Source organism: Chinchilla lanigera, unplaced genomic scaffold (genome assembly GCF_000276665.1).
Source record: "Chinchilla lanigera isolate Chin_1 unplaced genomic scaffold, ChiLan1.0 scaffold00002, whole genome shotgun sequence".
NCBI classification, from domain to species: domain Eukaryota; kingdom Metazoa; phylum Chordata; class Mammalia; order Rodentia; family Chinchillidae; genus Chinchilla; species Chinchilla lanigera.
Window position 1 is genome coordinate 31,569,572 of NW_004955403.1, and position 17,623 is coordinate 31,587,194.

Here is a 17,623-nt window from a genome sequence, read left to right on the forward strand (position 1 = left end):
CATCCCTCTAAATATACTTTTGGGTTATTTGTAGTAACATAATAGTCAATAAATATATGTCTCACTGGAGAAAAAACTCAAAGTTAAGAAACTACTAATGTTTTTCTTAAGACAACTTTTAGACATTTTCTTACACGTTATAAATAAATCTATACATTCATGTTTATTTTCAAAATGCAATCATACGCCATGTGGATATTTTTGTGATCTGCATTTTACTCAACTGTGTTTTTCAACTATTTATTCATGTCAACAAAAATCTTATTTTAATGGGTTGATAACTGAAATATACAAATGTACTGCAATCTATATAAGTAATCTTATTAAACCTTTGTTTTTATATGAAATATCAGTATATGAATTCATATAGTCTACAAGGAGTACAGTGTTTTGTTAAATATGTTAGAATAATGCCTATGAATTTCTTTATATTGTCTTAAGTTTTGAAAGGTCTTCAAGCTGTCTACTTTAAAGAGATATCAAACACATCCTTCAGATGTACACTGGTAAAGTGAAAGGCTTGGGTTTTGGAGAAAGTTTTATGGAAGTCAAAATTCTGACCCTACCTTTCATTAATTTATGCAAGTCCCTTCCTTCTCTGAATTTATTTTCTCTGTAAAATAGAACAATATGCTCTATTTTTCATTATAATTAAGTACTATATTCTATAAATGTGACTTATTGTTTTAATTTTGGTGAATCTGGAAGAATCTTGAAGGGACTATGCACTTATTTTTCTGCATGTTATCTTTATTTCTGTGAACTTAAAATTAGTTGGTTCACTGTACTGCATTTCAAATGTGAATCTTAAACATTACCAGCATACCTTCTCATGAAGATCATTTATTTCTTCAATACACCCTGGGTAGAAAGCACAGAGTTTTACTAGGTGTAGTTCATTATTAGGAATCATCAGGAGAAGATCGGCTGCCAAATTCCTGTTCACAAAATACAATGAAAAACTTCAGGAAATGATCTAAAAGTATGATTTTAGCTAGTTCAAAAGGAGACTTACCTACTGTACTTCCCTTACTTTTCAACTTACACAAACAGCACTAATTTTCTAGTCACAAAACTCCTCTAACTGTACAATGCAGATCAAAGATTGTGAAAAATAAATTATCAAATGCCTAAATACAGTATTTTTAAAAAACTAAGCATACACGAGTCTTTATATATTTACAACATAGATTGTTATTATATGATAATTCTCTAAGCAAAATAAGTAGTTCTGGATTTTTTTTTAGAGCAAATTATAAAGCCAATATTGTGAAAGCTAACTCTGACCAACTTTTGTTATCTTTGTCAATAATGGTAATTTTACAGGAGTTCAGAATTGTTGGTACTCTCCTTATTTCTTAAACTTTCAGTAGAAATTGATGATATAGATGTAATTTTCTCATTTACTTCTCAAAGATTGAATAAATGGAATAAATCATTTAAAGGTTTTAAAAATATAAAATTATTTAGATTTAACAGCTTTACAATAAATTATTTTTTATAAAATACTTTCTTTGAAATCATTAGATGAGTTTTTGGCTGTCTGTATTGTATGGCAGAAAATACCCAATTAAGAGTACTTAATCAAGAATAGAGACAATGGAATATAAATGGATATAATCTGTAATCTCTGATATAAACCCAAAATTTTATTAAAACACAGCCCTCCATAAACTATTTGAATAGTAACATTATAAATTATTATTACTTAAGGATTTTATGATTAACATAAAACCTTCATCAGGTACCATAAAATTCTATGTAAAATATTTAAGAATTCAATATTTTCTTAATAATTTTCTATATAATGTCAACAGGGAATTACTAAATTATTTTCCCATAACCACTGCACAACTAAACATAATGTACTCTCAAACTGCCATATATTTCATTACCAGCAGGTAAAAGTTTGAGTGTCTTTATAACTTCCAAATTAGAACAATTTACCTGTTATTACTAAAAAGTAGGAATGGCTGTATGTATTTTCTAACGAAATTTAATGTTTTAAATATTACTCATGAGAATACAGAATTATCATTTGCTTTTACACTCTATTAAGCAGCTGTACTAAAACCATATTTAAACTTCTATCAACTAAGAACAAATGATTTTTTATGATAGAATTATATCATAATATAGTAAAATTTATGACAAAGGTAACAAGTTTTATTTCTTAATTTGCTATTTTTGAAAATTTAGTACAGATGGAGGGCAAACTGTGTGTGTGTGTGTGTCTAAAATGATACTGACTAACCAAATTATCTGAATTCAAATTTCATTATAAGAACACTTACTTTATTTTGCTTAGATTAGCTTTAATTTGTGATTATAGAAGTTCAAAATTCATTTATTTTATAAATTTTAAGTATAAAGTCATGAATATATTGTATCTAAGTTATAGGAACTGTTCTGATTTATTGCTAGATTTTATTTGCTATAATTTATATATATGAATTGGCATACTCTGAAACAAAACAAAAATAGTTAATGTACAGTTCCTAATACAGAGGTGAATCTTAAATACTCAAAATAGTACACATATAAAATTTTTATAAACATTTTAAAAATAAAACTAGGTGATACCTGTATCCAACAGATGGAAAACTAAAAGGAAAATAATGAATATGAATATCAAGTAGAAACAAACTTTTATCAATAAATGTAAAAATTATGAAGTATTTTTGATTTATAAAATTATGAAATCTCTTTAAATTTTGTAGCTATTTACTGTACTTTTAATCTCTGGAACTCTACTAAATAGCACAAAGATCATAGATTTCTCTAGAAATTCACCAAGTCAGCACCATATTTTCTTTAGAATTTGAACTTTATTTTGATTTCTAGAACACATATCTATGACTATATAGAGGAGGAATTCTTGGAGGCAAAGTTAAAATTAATAGAAGTTTTTCATTTTCATTAAACGTAACTAAGACATATAGCTAGTTAGATCTTTAAACATATTTTAAATATATATGTTTGCTATGTTTTACCTTCATTAAAAATAATCCCACTTCATTAGATCCGATGATGACTTTAGCATGGTGTCAGCCATTACTTTAGATAAATAATTTGAGTTAGAGTTCATGCTTTTGACTGGTCTAAGACAAGTCATAGTACCTTTGTAATTGGCTATCACAGTTCTTGACAGAGGATGGGTCCCTTAGAGGGAGGTCAGTATTAAATACACTTAAGTCTCATGATGAGACAGTAAATTGCAATTGTCAGCCTGATTAGACTAAGAGACAGCTAGCAGATTACTAAAGTGAACTTCTTGGTGTGACAAGGTGGGTAATGGGGTGTGTCCTTGGGGAATGTATCTGGTTTCTATTCCTTTTTTCTCTAGTGATCTTTCAACTGGCTTGGCTCCCCCGTCACCAGGAAATAAGCAGCACTACTCCACCAGCCCCTTCTACCGGGGGATTTGTGCCCTGGAGCTACCAATTGCTCAGGATTGAAGCCTTCAAAGCATGTACCAAAAATAAACTTCTCCTCCTTCAAAGCTGCAGGCATCAGGTAGTTTGTCCCAACAATGAAAAAGCTGACTGATACACAGGCTAATGGTAAGGAATCATTACATTTTGATGGCGTAGGAAACCCTTACATCACAGTAAGATGTATGTAAAAATTAGACCAACATGAACTTTCTGATTTAGTATAATCTCCCAGATCTAGAAAAAATGGGGCATGAAAAGTCTGCTTTTTTTAGTTAGCTAGAGTTAACGAGGTGGAGTAGCTAAGAGCACAGACCTTAGAACCAGTGGATATAGCTTTAAATCTTGGCTCTGTAACTTACTGAGACCTCAGGGAAGTCAATACCTACTTCATAGGAAGTTATTTATTAAATGCAAAATGTTTAAAATAGAGCTTGGTATAAAGTAAGCAGTATAGACATGTTATTATTATTATTATTATTATTATTATTATTATTATTGTTATTGGTAGCACTCAATAGTTATTGTCATTTTGTAACTCTATCAAAATGGTGTAGGTAAAACCATGGTGTATGTATACATGGGATGTGTAATGGGAAGAGGTGAGAGTCCAGATGAAGTTTGCTGAGATCCTAAGAACTCTGGGGAAAGAGGTGAAACTCTGAAATCCTCACTCAACAAACATCTATTGAATCACAGCCTTCCTAAAGGTGCCCTTAATGACAGATGGCATAATCTAAGAATAGGACTCTGCAGATCTGGGAGAGAAATGTTTTGACCTATATTTTCAGGTTACCCCAGGGGATTCCCAGGGTCTACCTCTAAGGAATGCTGCCAGGGCTTGGAGAGATGGCCTATTCTAAGTCTTCAGCAAAACCATCTTTGTTCTTGTTTTCAGTTAGAAAAGTGACTATTTTTGAGTCCTAAACCAAAGCAGAGCATCTCACAAAAGAAAGTATACATAGTAAAATTTTAAGATGTGGGAAGGTATGGTGCTGATAATTTTAAGAAGTACATATTTGTTATTTCATAATAATGTAGGTACTTGAAACATGGAATTTTAACTAGGCTAATTCAGACAGGTTCATGATAGATTTTATAGTGTAATATGGTAGTTCTCACTGTTGCTTAATTACTCTGTCTTAATTACTTATTTCCTCACAGTGCCAATTAATCTTATCAGCTGGACGGGAATAGGAGACTCCTGTAGAGGTGACTGGATTGTGCTAGCACTAACCTCATCAATGGGTTGGAGTTTACAGCTACATGGCCTCTTTGGATGAGGGGCCGAGTTAGAGGAACAGGTCTCGCAGGCTGTGACCTGAGGGACTGTATCTGGTTCCTGGTCTCTTCCTCTCTCTGCTCTTCTCTCTGCTTCTCAGCTACCATAAATTGAGTAGCATTTCTGCTCCGTGTCTTTTGGCTACAATGTTTCTGACTTGGGGCCGGCTGGCGAGGGACTGAAACCTCTGTGAGCCAAAAATAAGCCACTTCTGTAAGTTGCAGGTATCTGGTATTTTGTCCCAGTGACAGGAAAGTAACCTAATAATATCTTTTCTAAGACAACAGATCCTATGCTCTCCTATGACATGTCAAATATAATTTATATTTTAAAAAATGCATGTCACTATAATTTAGAAATTCTTACCATGTAGGAATCATCATGCATTTTCTCGCCAGTAATTCCAAGGCATAGTGGGTTGCTGGCAATGCAGATTCTCCTAGTACTGCACCCACTGACACTGCCAGCTCCAGCTCATTTCCACGAATTAGGTATGCCATAGCAAGCTTGCTCAATAAGAAAATAATTTCTTCAGTTTCATACATGTTGGGTAGGATCATCATTCCCCTCCAAGCTCATAAAGTAGATAAAAATTAACTTGTAAATCAATTATTCCTACAAAATACTGATTGTAATATTCCTGTATGGTACCTAAGTAAGAGTGATTACATTTTTCAGATGGAAAAGCAGATGATGGGACATATAGGGAATTTTATCATGTCAGAATTTAAGACTTTAGAAAAATTTCTTCTTTTTATAATTAATAATACTCTGTAGTATCCTCAACATGTCATTCAGTATATCAGAAAAGAATATAAATTCTTAAAAGCTTCAAGATTGCACAGTGATGAGTTATTTCTTAAATATAATACATCTGAGGATAAATGCAGATGAAATCTTTACATATACTCAATATTTTCCTTATTATACAGGTGGGTCAATTGGAATGTACCTTAAAAATGTAAGAATGTGAATAATATATCAAAGTCACTAAAAACAAGGGCTTTCTTTCATCTATATTCATTATCATAATCCAAACAACACATATGAATGTAGGTATTTACATTTTCATTTTAGAGTTGAGGACATCAGAGATTCTGAAAGCATAAATGACAAGACAGTATGTGACAGAAACAGGACTCCAGGTTAGTTCTTTTGGTTCTAAATCCAGCAAATTTTTCTTTTGTGACACACTATTACCCCTTGTTTATGAATACAATATTTCATCCATGATGAAATTTTTTAAGCAAGGTTTTTATAAATACATAACTTGTGATAAAAATAAATACAAGAGAGCTCATAGTCTGCAGTGTTGATGTGTACTGATTCAGCATGTCATTACTCAGGCTTAAAAGCATGCAAAACCGTATCTTACACAGAAGTCACTTAATCCTTCCCTCTCAAACACCACGACACATCCAAAGAGCTTTCATCACATATACCAATTTGAAATGTTGTACCTCAATATTATCTACAGCCAGATGGCAACATGCAGCTTGCACGGCTCGACCGTCCTGAAAATACCATTCTGCCAATTCTTTACTGACTTCGTGCAGAAGTCTAGGAAGAAAAATAGAAAAAGAAAAAAATATATATATATCCTTTATTAATACAAGAGTTCCATGGTAACTATAAGCTGTATTTTTGGATGAGTAATTAAAGGACCAAACAGGATTTAATTTTATATACTTGATTTAGGCTTTAGTCTTATTTTGGAAAAAGAGCCAAGAAAGTTGTCTTTCCAAAGCATCATCTGATAGCCCTTCCGAGCCTCATTTCTAACAGTTGTCAGGAGAAAAGCCTGATTTTTACCACATGCCATTCTACGTTGGATAATTCACAACTCAGATGAGGAGGCAGTTAGCCTTAGAAAAATTAGAAGTTGAAATGAAATTTTTCACAATTTAGGTAGTGCCCAAAATATGACTTCTGTACAGTAAATCTCTCTGGCAAGGAATAGCAGCAAAGATCCAGAAATGAATAAATTAGTCCCAGCATGTTATTTGTTTAACAGTTCATGAACCTGCCTCACTTGATAAATATCCTATTGTCTAGAGAATTTGAGAAGCTGAACAATTCTAATTTCTGCCTCTTTTCAAAATAACTACTTGGATTTCTTCTTTAAAAGAGAAATAAATGTTATTCTAGCCACTAATACTGGAAGCACAGGATTATGAATTTTACTAGGATATTACATATACTAACTTTAGAGTGAAGCATTGATAAACTAAATACTTTATTTTTTTTCTACAGAATCTTCCCCAAAAGGTTTCATCAGCTTTTAAGACTCTAGATCCTTTGACTGCTGCCTCTCAACTGAAATATGTTATTTTCTGGAAGCTACATAAAATGCACGTGAAGCCGGACATGGTGGCACACGACTACAGTCCCAGCACTCGGGAAGCGGAGGCAGGAGGATCATTGTGAGTTTGAGACCAGCCTGGGGTACAAAGTGAGCTCAAGGCAAGCCTGAACTGCATAGCGAGACCCTGTCTCAAAAAGACAGAAAAAAAAAAGTAAAAAGAAAAAAGAAATAAAATGCACTCTCTCTACTTGTTTGACATTCTCCTGTTCTAGCAATAGATGCTGCCGTGAAGCCAGATGTCGGGAAGAAACACAGTTGAGTAGGAACGCCAGTCCTTGGTTTAGAGAGATGGGCCAACGCCATGGCCCTCCAAAGCTCCTAAAGGGAAGGGGCTGGGGATTTAGCTCAGTGGCAAAAGCGCCTGCCTGGCAAGCGCAAGGTCGTGAGTTCAGTTCCCGGTACCGGAGAAAAACAAAACAAAACAAAACAAAAAAAAAACAAAGCTCCTAAAGGGAAATTCATCATTAAAATGATTGGCCCAAAACAAAAATAAATCACTCACTCATTAAAATCTTCCTTGTAGATATCATCAGAATGTGAAGCTCCTTTAGTTGTAGAGACGTGTAAAGTTTGCATGTTTCCCTCACATGCAGCCTAGAATTTAATTAAACCTTTAATTAATCTTTAGCTAATTGTTGATAACTAATTTCAGAATATTGTTCTAAACAAATCATACCTAGTCATGTTTGAAGAAAATAACCTCAGTATTTGAAAAAAAATAAGAGGCCAGCATTTATTATTCCATTGTGAATACAATAGGAAGCTTCAGGTAAATGATTTTAAAAAGTTGTTCAAAAGTACAGTATATAACCATCAGCACCTTATAAAGTTTAGAGATGAGGGAATGTTTAAAGATCTAAAATAAGCTCTGTAAATGAAGATAGAATGAAATGTTGAGGCAGAAAGGGAGATGGCCAGAAACCAAGCCATTTAATGCCTATAAATTTATTAGGGTGGCCTATCTGCACAATTTTCTCCCTTGTACATGCTCACCCACCAGTGTCCATGTCTGGTATAGTCAAGTGTTGGTACCTGTGCCACGAGCAGAGCTTCTTTAAGTTGACCTCTTGACATAAAAAAAGTGACTAGTTTTTTCACATCACCAATGGCTATGCAGTATGGGATGACATCATCTTTATCTTCCTGTATTAATTGGTCAGCTCTCCTAATGAAATAAGGATATTTTTTAACTACATTAAATTAAACTGAAATTTAAAATTTTTCAGGTGGACTGATATTTTCTAAAAGCAGATCTACAATGTGTAGCAGATTTCATACAGCTCTTTTTGGCACATCATTGTTTAAAATTTAGGTTTTATAATCAAGTCACATGGGGAAGATAAATAAAAGAAATAGAAAATATTAACTACCATAGGTGCTTGATTGCCCTTTGAACACTGTACACTTTTAAATTTTAAATGTCCCAAACATTTTAGGTCTCAAAGTCAGTTTATCAATTAAAATGGTTAATGTGTCTATCTTAAAATAAGTTGTAAAGCATGGATGAATCAAAATGTATGTGGGTGTATGTGTTGTTAGACAGAATTTTAAGAATGAGACTAACAACTGATATAGACCATTTAAACTGAAGTATCTTCAAAATCATTAAAAAGTATCATACATGAACATAAAAGTAATAAAAAGCAGAATATTTTAAGTGCCCATGCTAGGAAATATAAGAAAATAAAGAGTTTCAAACAGGACCATGACTTTGGAGACTGTGAAAGACGTACATGTATCTGATCCCACAAACCTGTCTCTTTCTCTGCACCCATCATTTTCTGCTTGTCTGCATGTCTTCCTTCCTGGCCAGCCCCTAGATAGCTTCTAAATGATCAATCTAATTAATCCTGTCCTTGAAATTCAAGCTTAGTTTTCCTTGAAAATAACTTAGAATGTTTAATTCACACACTGAAAACACATTAAAGTTCAATTTCTAATCTTTGGGAAGGTAAAGACATAACTTTTAGGCTTGGCTAGCTCCCTGTTCGCAGTCTCCAGGGCACAGAGTGACTGGGGCACACCCAGGAGCTGCATCTTTCCTGTGTAATCCTGATTTCCTCATTATAGCTGCTTAGACACAAGTTGCTTTAAAAAGATCTGTTTAGAAACAACATTCTATTTTTCCGGAGAGACTGCCAAGCAGCCTCTCTGAATGACCTATGAATTATAAACTCAAGGTTTGTGGGGAGTCCATTCTATGTAGATTAAGAGATGTAGATTAAGGAGCAGGAGAAAAAATCAGATGTTGGCTGAGTAAAGCAAAAGGTAGATAATAGGAAGTAGTCAGATAGGTCTTTCTTAAATGGGAAGGGGGACAGCAGATGGGGGAGAAGGGGCAAGAAAGGGATAAAACTGTAATTAAGACTTTTTGTACGTGTACCAACCCCCCACGGGGAATGTAAAAGTTATGTACTGTCAGCATATACTTTTAAAAAGAAATACATGCACAAAAAAGAAAAGAAAAAATAAGTAAAGCAGAACTGGAAGAACTACATATACACCTATCCGCCTCCTGCCCTCCCTCGCCCTGCGCCACTTAACTCCTAATCTTGCTTCCTTCAGTCTCTTTCTTTCTGCCTCAACAGCTCATACTAAAGTGAACAGTATCCTCTACTGTGTGCAGATTTCCTCTTTGGTTAATGAATAAAGATTGCCTTTTTGACATTACTACTGAAGTTACAAAGGGATCTCCAATTCGACATGTCCAAAGACAACTACGGATCTTGCATCCCATTGGATTCAAATACTCTCTTCAGAGGATTGTTTTCTTGTTCTGTTTTAGTTTTGGTTGCTGTTTGTTTTGTTTCAAAATCCCCATGCACATTAGCCTCTGCAGTTTTTCAAATATAAAACTTAGAAATTACTCATGACAGCTTCCTAGTAACATTTCCAGTTAATTTTAACTCCTGAATATGTGTGAAATCTGCCTACCACTCTCCTTCATTTGTACACCACACAAGACCTCCATGCTACTGCTGTCTCCTGATGTGTCTGTCCATATGCTGTCTAACTGGTCTCTTCATACTGTGATGACCTCTCTAATCTGGCCATTAGCAAAATGCAAATTAAAACAACACTGAAATTCCATCTTATCTCAGAAAGAATTGTCATCATCAAGATATCAAATAATAAAAATTGCTGGTGAGACTACAGGGGAAAAGAACTCTTCTACACTGTTGGGGGAAGTGTAAACTAGTTCAACTATGTGAAAATCAGAAAATTAAAACCAGAAATTTAATTTGACCCAGTTATTCTCCTCATGGGCTCTTCCTGAAAGAATTATAGATATCATGGTACAGTGAAATATGCATGCCCATGTTTACAAAATTCATAATACCTAAATCTTGGAAACTCTATGTCCATCAACTGACAAATTGGTAAAGAAAACCTTGTAAGCACACACAATGGAGTAGTGCTCTATTATAATAAAGCGAAGACTTGAGTCATGTAGGAAAATAGAGGCACCTTGAGACCATAGTGTTAAGTGAAATAAATCAGACACACAAGATTAAATATTGCATGGTTTCTCTTACATATGACACTACAATTCAAAAGAAAAGACAATAGGAAGTAAGGAGCTAGATTCTTCTCAAATGGGAAGGGCCTCAGGAAACCCAGAGAGGAAGACAGTGGAGTGAAAAGGAACGCAGGAATTAGTATGTGCTGTGAACATGTACCAACTCATACGGAATGCACACATTATGTACCGCAGACATGTACTCGTACAGATAAAACTTTAAAAAGCAATGTAGTGGCATAATAATATTGGTATATGCTTGAAAACTGTATTAACAATCATATAGAATATCAAATAATCATTACTTTCATTCTACAAATTACTGACATTGAATGGCTCTACCTTGGTATTAAATGGGATTCAATCACGCTTTTGCTGAGTTTGAAACAATGTCTTATGAAATAAGTATGCACCACTAACTTGCCTTTATTAAGGATTCAGTGGGAACAGTTACAATCACAAGTGTGTTGTGAGGTCATAGAAATTGAGACATATGTAGGATTCTCAGAGTCCACAGAAGGTGAGAGCCAACTTGTTTAACTGATAGGAGAGTAGGTGCAAGGGAACAGTTTGCTTTCTGTGGAAAAGAATAAATCATGCTTAGATTCCACTGAGTTTTGTGTGTATAAGTAGCAATTTAATATTTCCCTAAACCATATTGTTATGGTTTGTGTCTGTGTGTCTCCCCAAAGCCTCATGCGGTTATGGGGCAGGCTTTTAGAGTTTGAATGATTATGGGTGTGAGAGCTACACCCTCCCTGGGGTGGAAGTTTGAATATGTAAGGGAAAGGAAGAGGCTGCTTGCGGCCATTCCTCCCTTTTGTGCTTGTTGCTTTCGCTGTGTTCTGCCACCATGAGCTGTAGCCCTCTGCCATGTGCCACTCTGCCTTGTAGCCAGCCAAGTATGGACTGAAACCTCCACAAACTGTAAGCTAAAAACCTCCACAAACTGTAAGCTAAATAAACCTTTCCTTCCTTAATTCTGGACATCAAGTATTTTGTCCCAGCACCGAGAGAAAAGTAACCAAGACACATATCCTATAAAAGAAAAATCCACATTTCTGTTTTTACTGTCAGAACCAAGATGACTACTCTGAATAATACATTATAGGCCCAGAACAATGACTGTCACTTAGTGGGCTGTAAATAAAAATATGGTGAGAATAGAATAGGATGGGATGGGATGGGATGGGATGGGATGGGATGGGATGGGATGGGATGGGATGGGATGGGATGGGATGGGATAGGATAGGATAGGATAGGATAGGATAGGATAGGATAGGATAGGACAGAATAGAATAGAATATTGTAGGTTTTGGGTTTAAATAATGTGTTGAGATTCCACACCAGGATACCTGTGAATGTAAAAATACAGAAATGAACTTGGGTCCTTGTCTATGTAACTTATTAAATTAATGAGGTATTATACTGTATTAGGAGAGGGTAGGCCCGAAATTCACTATGTTGTACTCTTCTAAGAAAAGGCAAGTTACTTACAGAGACAGATAGTGCAATATAAGTATGAGGCAGACACAAGGTTGATGTGTCTATAAACCACAAGATGCCAAAGACCAGAAGCTAGGAGAGAAACACAGAACTGATTTTCCCCCTGAGCCCAACAGCCAACAGGAACCAACTCTATTAATAAAATGATCTTGGAATTTTAATCCTCAGAATTGTGAGAGAATAAATTTCTGTTGTTTCAAGCCACCCAAGTTGTGGTAATTAGTTATGGCAAATTTAGAAGACTAATACACCCGCACAAGGAACTTGTTGCCATAGCCTTCTAGGACAAGGACACTGAGTTGTTTCCTCACTGGCCAGATAATCCTTTATCATTGGAACCTCACTCATACCCAAGAAGAGGGAATTGCAGAAATTAGTGTCTCCAGAGAAAAGAGTTACAATTATTTCCAGTAGAGCATTCTACAAACCTTCAGAAACTCTTTTGCCTTGTATTTCAGTATCAATATACTAATCAGTCAGTGTGTTTACTGATGTCTACTCACCCAATGGTATGGAGAAATTTACTTTCTGCTCTCTTCATTAGATGTCAAGACAATGATAATAATAACAAAATGATTTGTAGCCAATTTACTAATTATGTCAGTAGAGAGAAAATTTACTTATTAGTTAAGAAAACAGAAGGATGACAAATCCAAGAGCTACTACCATATTTATATATTGCATCTATTCTCACAATTGCTTTTAAAACATCTATTTAGACACAGACCCTCTGCCTTACCTCTGCATTAACTTCTTCCAGTATTTCACAGAGACCCCTGGTGCAACTGACAGAGCTTTGTCCCACTGAAATAAGAGGCAAAAAACCAGAAACATCTATTTTTGATTGTACTGTGCAATTCTTAACAGACTTTTAACAAATGAATTCATATTTACAGAATTTTTAAGAGTTCTTGGATTTACTAGAACTCTTTGGTATTCAACTTACTGCATTCCCTATAGAATAAATACTAATATATTATAAAGTATGTAAACCTTTCTGATTCAGCAGGGAAAATCCACTTCCAAACATAGAAGAAGAGATGGAAAGAGGCAAGGACACATGGACAGAATAAAATGGAGGAAAAGAAAGGCGTTAGAAGGGAAAGTAAGTCAAATATTCAGTTTGAAAATATTGCAACTTATCTTCCAGCAATACCAGAGTAATTTGCTGTATAGTATTTTTTGTTCAAAATAAAACTGAAAATTTTATTCCACTATTAGTTATATTGAGCAAGTATACGATTAACTTATATTTTCGTTCTTTGCTTTCTCCTTTTTATAAATTTTATTTGTTGTCATATCTTCCTTTTAATTAGGAATACCTGCCATACTTTAAAAATTAGACTGCTACTGAAAGAGTCACTATTCAAGCAAAGCTGATTATGACTGTTTTATGGATTTTGCCAAATACAAGGCTAAAATGGAACCAAGAAGAAAATATACAGAAATACCACTATGTGAGTCAAAAACGTAATTTTAATTAAGTTTCTCCAAGACACTGGAGTTCTACCACAATTAAGGATAGAAAATTCACAATTAACTTTAACATTATGTTAAACAGATCTTTTTCTTTGCTTGATGCACCCATTTTATTTACATTTTTCTACAGCAACAGTTCCTTGTGAAATGAAGTAGTACATCTTAGGTAAACCAAATGAAACCATAATTATTTGAATCATGTGTTAACTCCTATCAGCTAAATTGATAACTTGCAATTGCTTAATTCAATGGAAGTTTTAAATACAGAAAGCACATGAATAAACCAATGGTAATGCAGAATCCAGATGACCATCTGGGCAACTTAGAAGGTGGACTTTCGGAAAGTCTGAGGAACAATCACAAGAGTAAAAATTCTTGTGTAAGCTATAGTAACTGTGGCAAGGAAAACTAAGAAAAACAGGGAGAAGCTCACTGTAAAATATAACCAAAATATTTCTAGATCTTTGTATTCATTTTTAGATCAGCTAAAAGCACTTTAAAATAAAAACATATAATTTTGTTTGGGCTGTCTACTGAACATCTTGTTTTTATTTAAACTGTGGCATATAATGTTAAAAACAAAAGAGAAATCAGTACCCCATAACAAAAGACCCCAAGCACAACAGTTGATTTCCCTCCATATCCTTACCTTGCATTGTCACTGAAAATACAGTTAAGAGAAATCTTATTTGCAAACCAGAAAACAAAAATGGAGCTGAAGTGACTAGATTTTATTCTGAGAAATAAAACTCTGAAAGCATTGTAAGCAGTAAGTTTTCTCAAGTGAAAAGGAAAAATCATGATTCTTGTTTTTATCATGCAGCAATAGCATTCAATTGCTAATTAGAAGAAAATGTTACGCAGTATGTTTAAAGTTACACCTCTCAAGGAAAAGTGTTCACTGCAATTCACATCTTTTTTGGCCCTTCACCAAAAAACAAAAACAAAAACTGAAAAGCCCTTCAAAATCTTTCTTCAATTTGTCTGTCAAGTACTATTTAGCCTCTTCTAACCTACTGTATTTGGTAACTAGATTTTTTTTTTTAAAGACAATGCGCAAACCCTTTTAAACTTTTACTCAGGATAAACATTTTGAAATATAGGTAACTACTTTAGTAGAGAACAGATAAACTATTAAGAGTTTCTGTCCTTACCCAAATTGTGGGTCAGAAAGGGAAGTGAATAGTACCTTGCTCTTTCTGCAATCCACACGATTTGTCTGCATTAAATGTGATGATGCAAAACTGGTTTAAAATGCAATTTACTTTTAATTTCACAAATAAACACACTATATTATTCTGAAAAACAATAAAGGCATCATGCACCTCTACTAGCAGATTTAACACTTTTGACCAAGTAAGACATCAGCTTCCTCAAAACTGTTTTATGCTCTGTACTGCATTTTATTATTTCTTTTTTGAACTCGAACGGGAACCAAAATGGATGATCCAGAAGATGACCTGTTGTGCGGGCATAAAGCAGTGGTGCTCTGGAGGGGTTGGCCTGGGGCTCAGGACTGTTCAGTGTTTTCACCAATGACCTGGCTTTTGGGTGACCATGATCTTGTCTGTCTTTTTTTTGGGATCACCAGGAGCTGAAGAGGTAGAATAACTTCTCTTTCTGCTCCTCTCAGAACATGATAACTTGAATAAGATCTTTTTTGTGGGGAAGAAGAGCCCCTATGGGACCTGGAGCTGGGTCTTAATTTCAAGCCCACGAGATCTCAAATGTTCTCTATCACTGAACCGAGATTTTGACTGTGAACCGGAAGAACTTCTTGAAGGGGACCTGAACTTAGACCTTGAGCTTGATAAATATGATGAAGATATGAAGATCGAGACTTTGACTTCTTCTGTTAGATTTTTTATAACTTCTTTTTCACTGGTATCACTATATTTTGAGAGATCAGCAACATCTTCATCCTCATTCTCACCCTGATCTATTCTGCACCCTCATCCTCTTCTTCTGATTCTTTATTGTCCATTTCCTTTAATACAGGTGCAGGACCAACTGCCTTTCTTCTGTACTTTTTCTTTTTATATCCAAACTCGTCATATTTTCTGTCAGATTCTTCTTTCTTTTTTTTTTTTTTTTCCAGTACTGGGAATCGAACTCACAACCTTGCGCTTGCCAGGCAGGCACTGTGCCACTGCGTTAAATCCCCAGCCCCTGTCAGATTCTTCTCTTTCTATACATTCAACGTTTTCTCTTTCATTAAAACCCCCACCACATCCTGCTCTTTTTGTATCTGAGCATACTTTGGTGTATTACACACGTTATACTCTGGTCTTCTGGCCCAACACACATCACTGCATGCTTTACACTGCCAGTCATTAGCTCTTTCCTGCCAGTCCTTCGTTTCAGGGCCCCCAGCTTGTACCATCCTGACCTCAGCTGTTTTCTCATAACCACATGCATTACACCTGGTTCTTCTAGTGAAGTTTCCTTTCCACATCTCTTGTCATGGCAAATCCAGTCCCTGTCACTGACATGGAAATTCTTGGTTGGTTCCTTTTGCTGACGCTGCCACAGCCACCTACAGCTATGTCCAATGGATCATTTTTAAAATTACATATTTAAAATAACTGTACCTAAATGGTACCTTAAATGTGTTTAAAATAAATATATGCTATTGGGGAAATATGTCCTTATTATAGTAGGGATAATGGAAGAAAAATTTGAGATTGAAATTAACTTTGCAGTCCCCAAGGTCTTTCAATGAATTTATACCTTGTAAGTGAAAAGGTGGAATGCTGGATTATCACCACAGTATTAAGCTTACTTAAATAGAAACTGGTCATAGGGAGATGATTATGAGACATTATAAGCAGATCTGCTTTTCTAAAAAGTTTCAAACACAATGTTATGAACCATTAACTCCAGTGTATCTGTACAATAAAATTACCTTTTATAAACAGATCCATGAGAAAGGTTTTAAATACTTTAACAATTACACATACCCTCACAAACTCAGAAATGTAAAGCACACTGTTCTATCAAAATGCATTTATTTCTTTTTGTGTGTTTTAAGAGATTAGCTTTCTTTTTTTTTTTTTTTTTTTTTTTTTTTTTTTTTTTTTTTTTTTTTTTTTTTTTTTTTGGTTTTTCTCCGGTACCAGGAACCGAACTCACGACCTTGCGCTTGCCAGGCAGGCGCTTTTGCCGCTGAGCTAAATCCCCAGCCCCGAGATTAGCTTTCTAATAATACCCTAAATAAAAAGTGAATTTTAAGTCAAATATTTATTACTTCATAAATACACATTTTATATTGCTTCTAAATTCAATACTTTATAATTTACAATGCCTTTTCAGTAACATTTTAAAATGGCATATGGTAATATTTCAAGTCAAGCAGTAACTCATTGTTTCAGTATATAGGAAAATAAATTATATTTCATTTTGATATATTTTAACATAATTATTGCTTTGTTTTACTTTATATTGTTTACAACTATTCTTTTGTTTTGTTTTGTTTTGTTTTGTTTTGTTTTCTCCGGTACCGGGAACCGAAATCACGACCTTGCGCTTGCCAGGCAGGCCCTTTTGCCGCTGAGCTAAATCCCCAGCCCCTTACAACTATTCTTAATATTATGTTTTGTAGTAACAAAATTAATTAACCTAGACATTACAAAAAATAACCAACTATTAAATAACTATGTTCACACCATGTTGTCCTTTGTTTTGGTAGAATTTTTGTTGAGCTAAAATATGTAAGCAGGAAGGGGGAAAGGCTAAACAGTTTTCAGAGACAGCATATATGCATGGAATTAGCACCCAGGATTAAGTAACAGAAGCTCCTCCTTCCCCATGTTCCACTCTAGCCACTGTCCCCCTAGGGAAGGAAGCCACTCTCCTGAACGTTAATAGCACAGATTCATCCTAATCTTTCTGTGAAAACTGTTTTGTTAACTCCTCTATAAAAACCATGATGAGAGTTATGAGTTCCCTTTACCAGTGAAATCCCTTCTTCAGGACAGTGTACAATGGGATTCCAGTATACGCAAATTAGCCACTCAGGCAGTGCTTCCTAAAATTCA

The 17,623-nt window shown here is 34.6% G+C and overlaps 1 protein-coding gene and 1 pseudogene across 3 annotated transcripts in view; both read right to left on the bottom strand.

The window, feature by feature from the left end:
• Wdr17 (WD repeat domain 17) overlaps positions 1-17,623 on the bottom strand; it is a 98,928-nt gene that overhangs the window by 9,600 nt on the left and 71,705 nt on the right. For 2 of the 3 annotated variants that reach the window (XM_005373521.1, XM_005373519.1), the window contains 7 exons: positions 12,847-12,911; positions 8,114-8,246; positions 7,584-7,675; positions 6,177-6,276; positions 5,083-5,222; positions 2,584-2,604; positions 827-938 (listed from right to left, as the gene is read on the bottom strand). In XM_005373521.1, coding sequence (XP_005373578.1) covers positions 827-938; positions 2,584-2,604; positions 5,083-5,222; positions 6,177-6,276; positions 7,584-7,675; positions 8,114-8,246; positions 12,847-12,911 — 663 coding nt within the window. The remainder of the gene's footprint in view (positions 1-826; positions 939-2,583; positions 2,605-5,082; positions 5,223-6,176; positions 6,277-7,583; positions 7,676-8,113; positions 8,247-12,846; positions 12,912-17,623) is intronic. The other variant, XM_005373520.1, reaches the window with a different exon arrangement.
• LOC106148596 lies at positions 14,782-16,139 on the bottom strand (annotated as a pseudogene).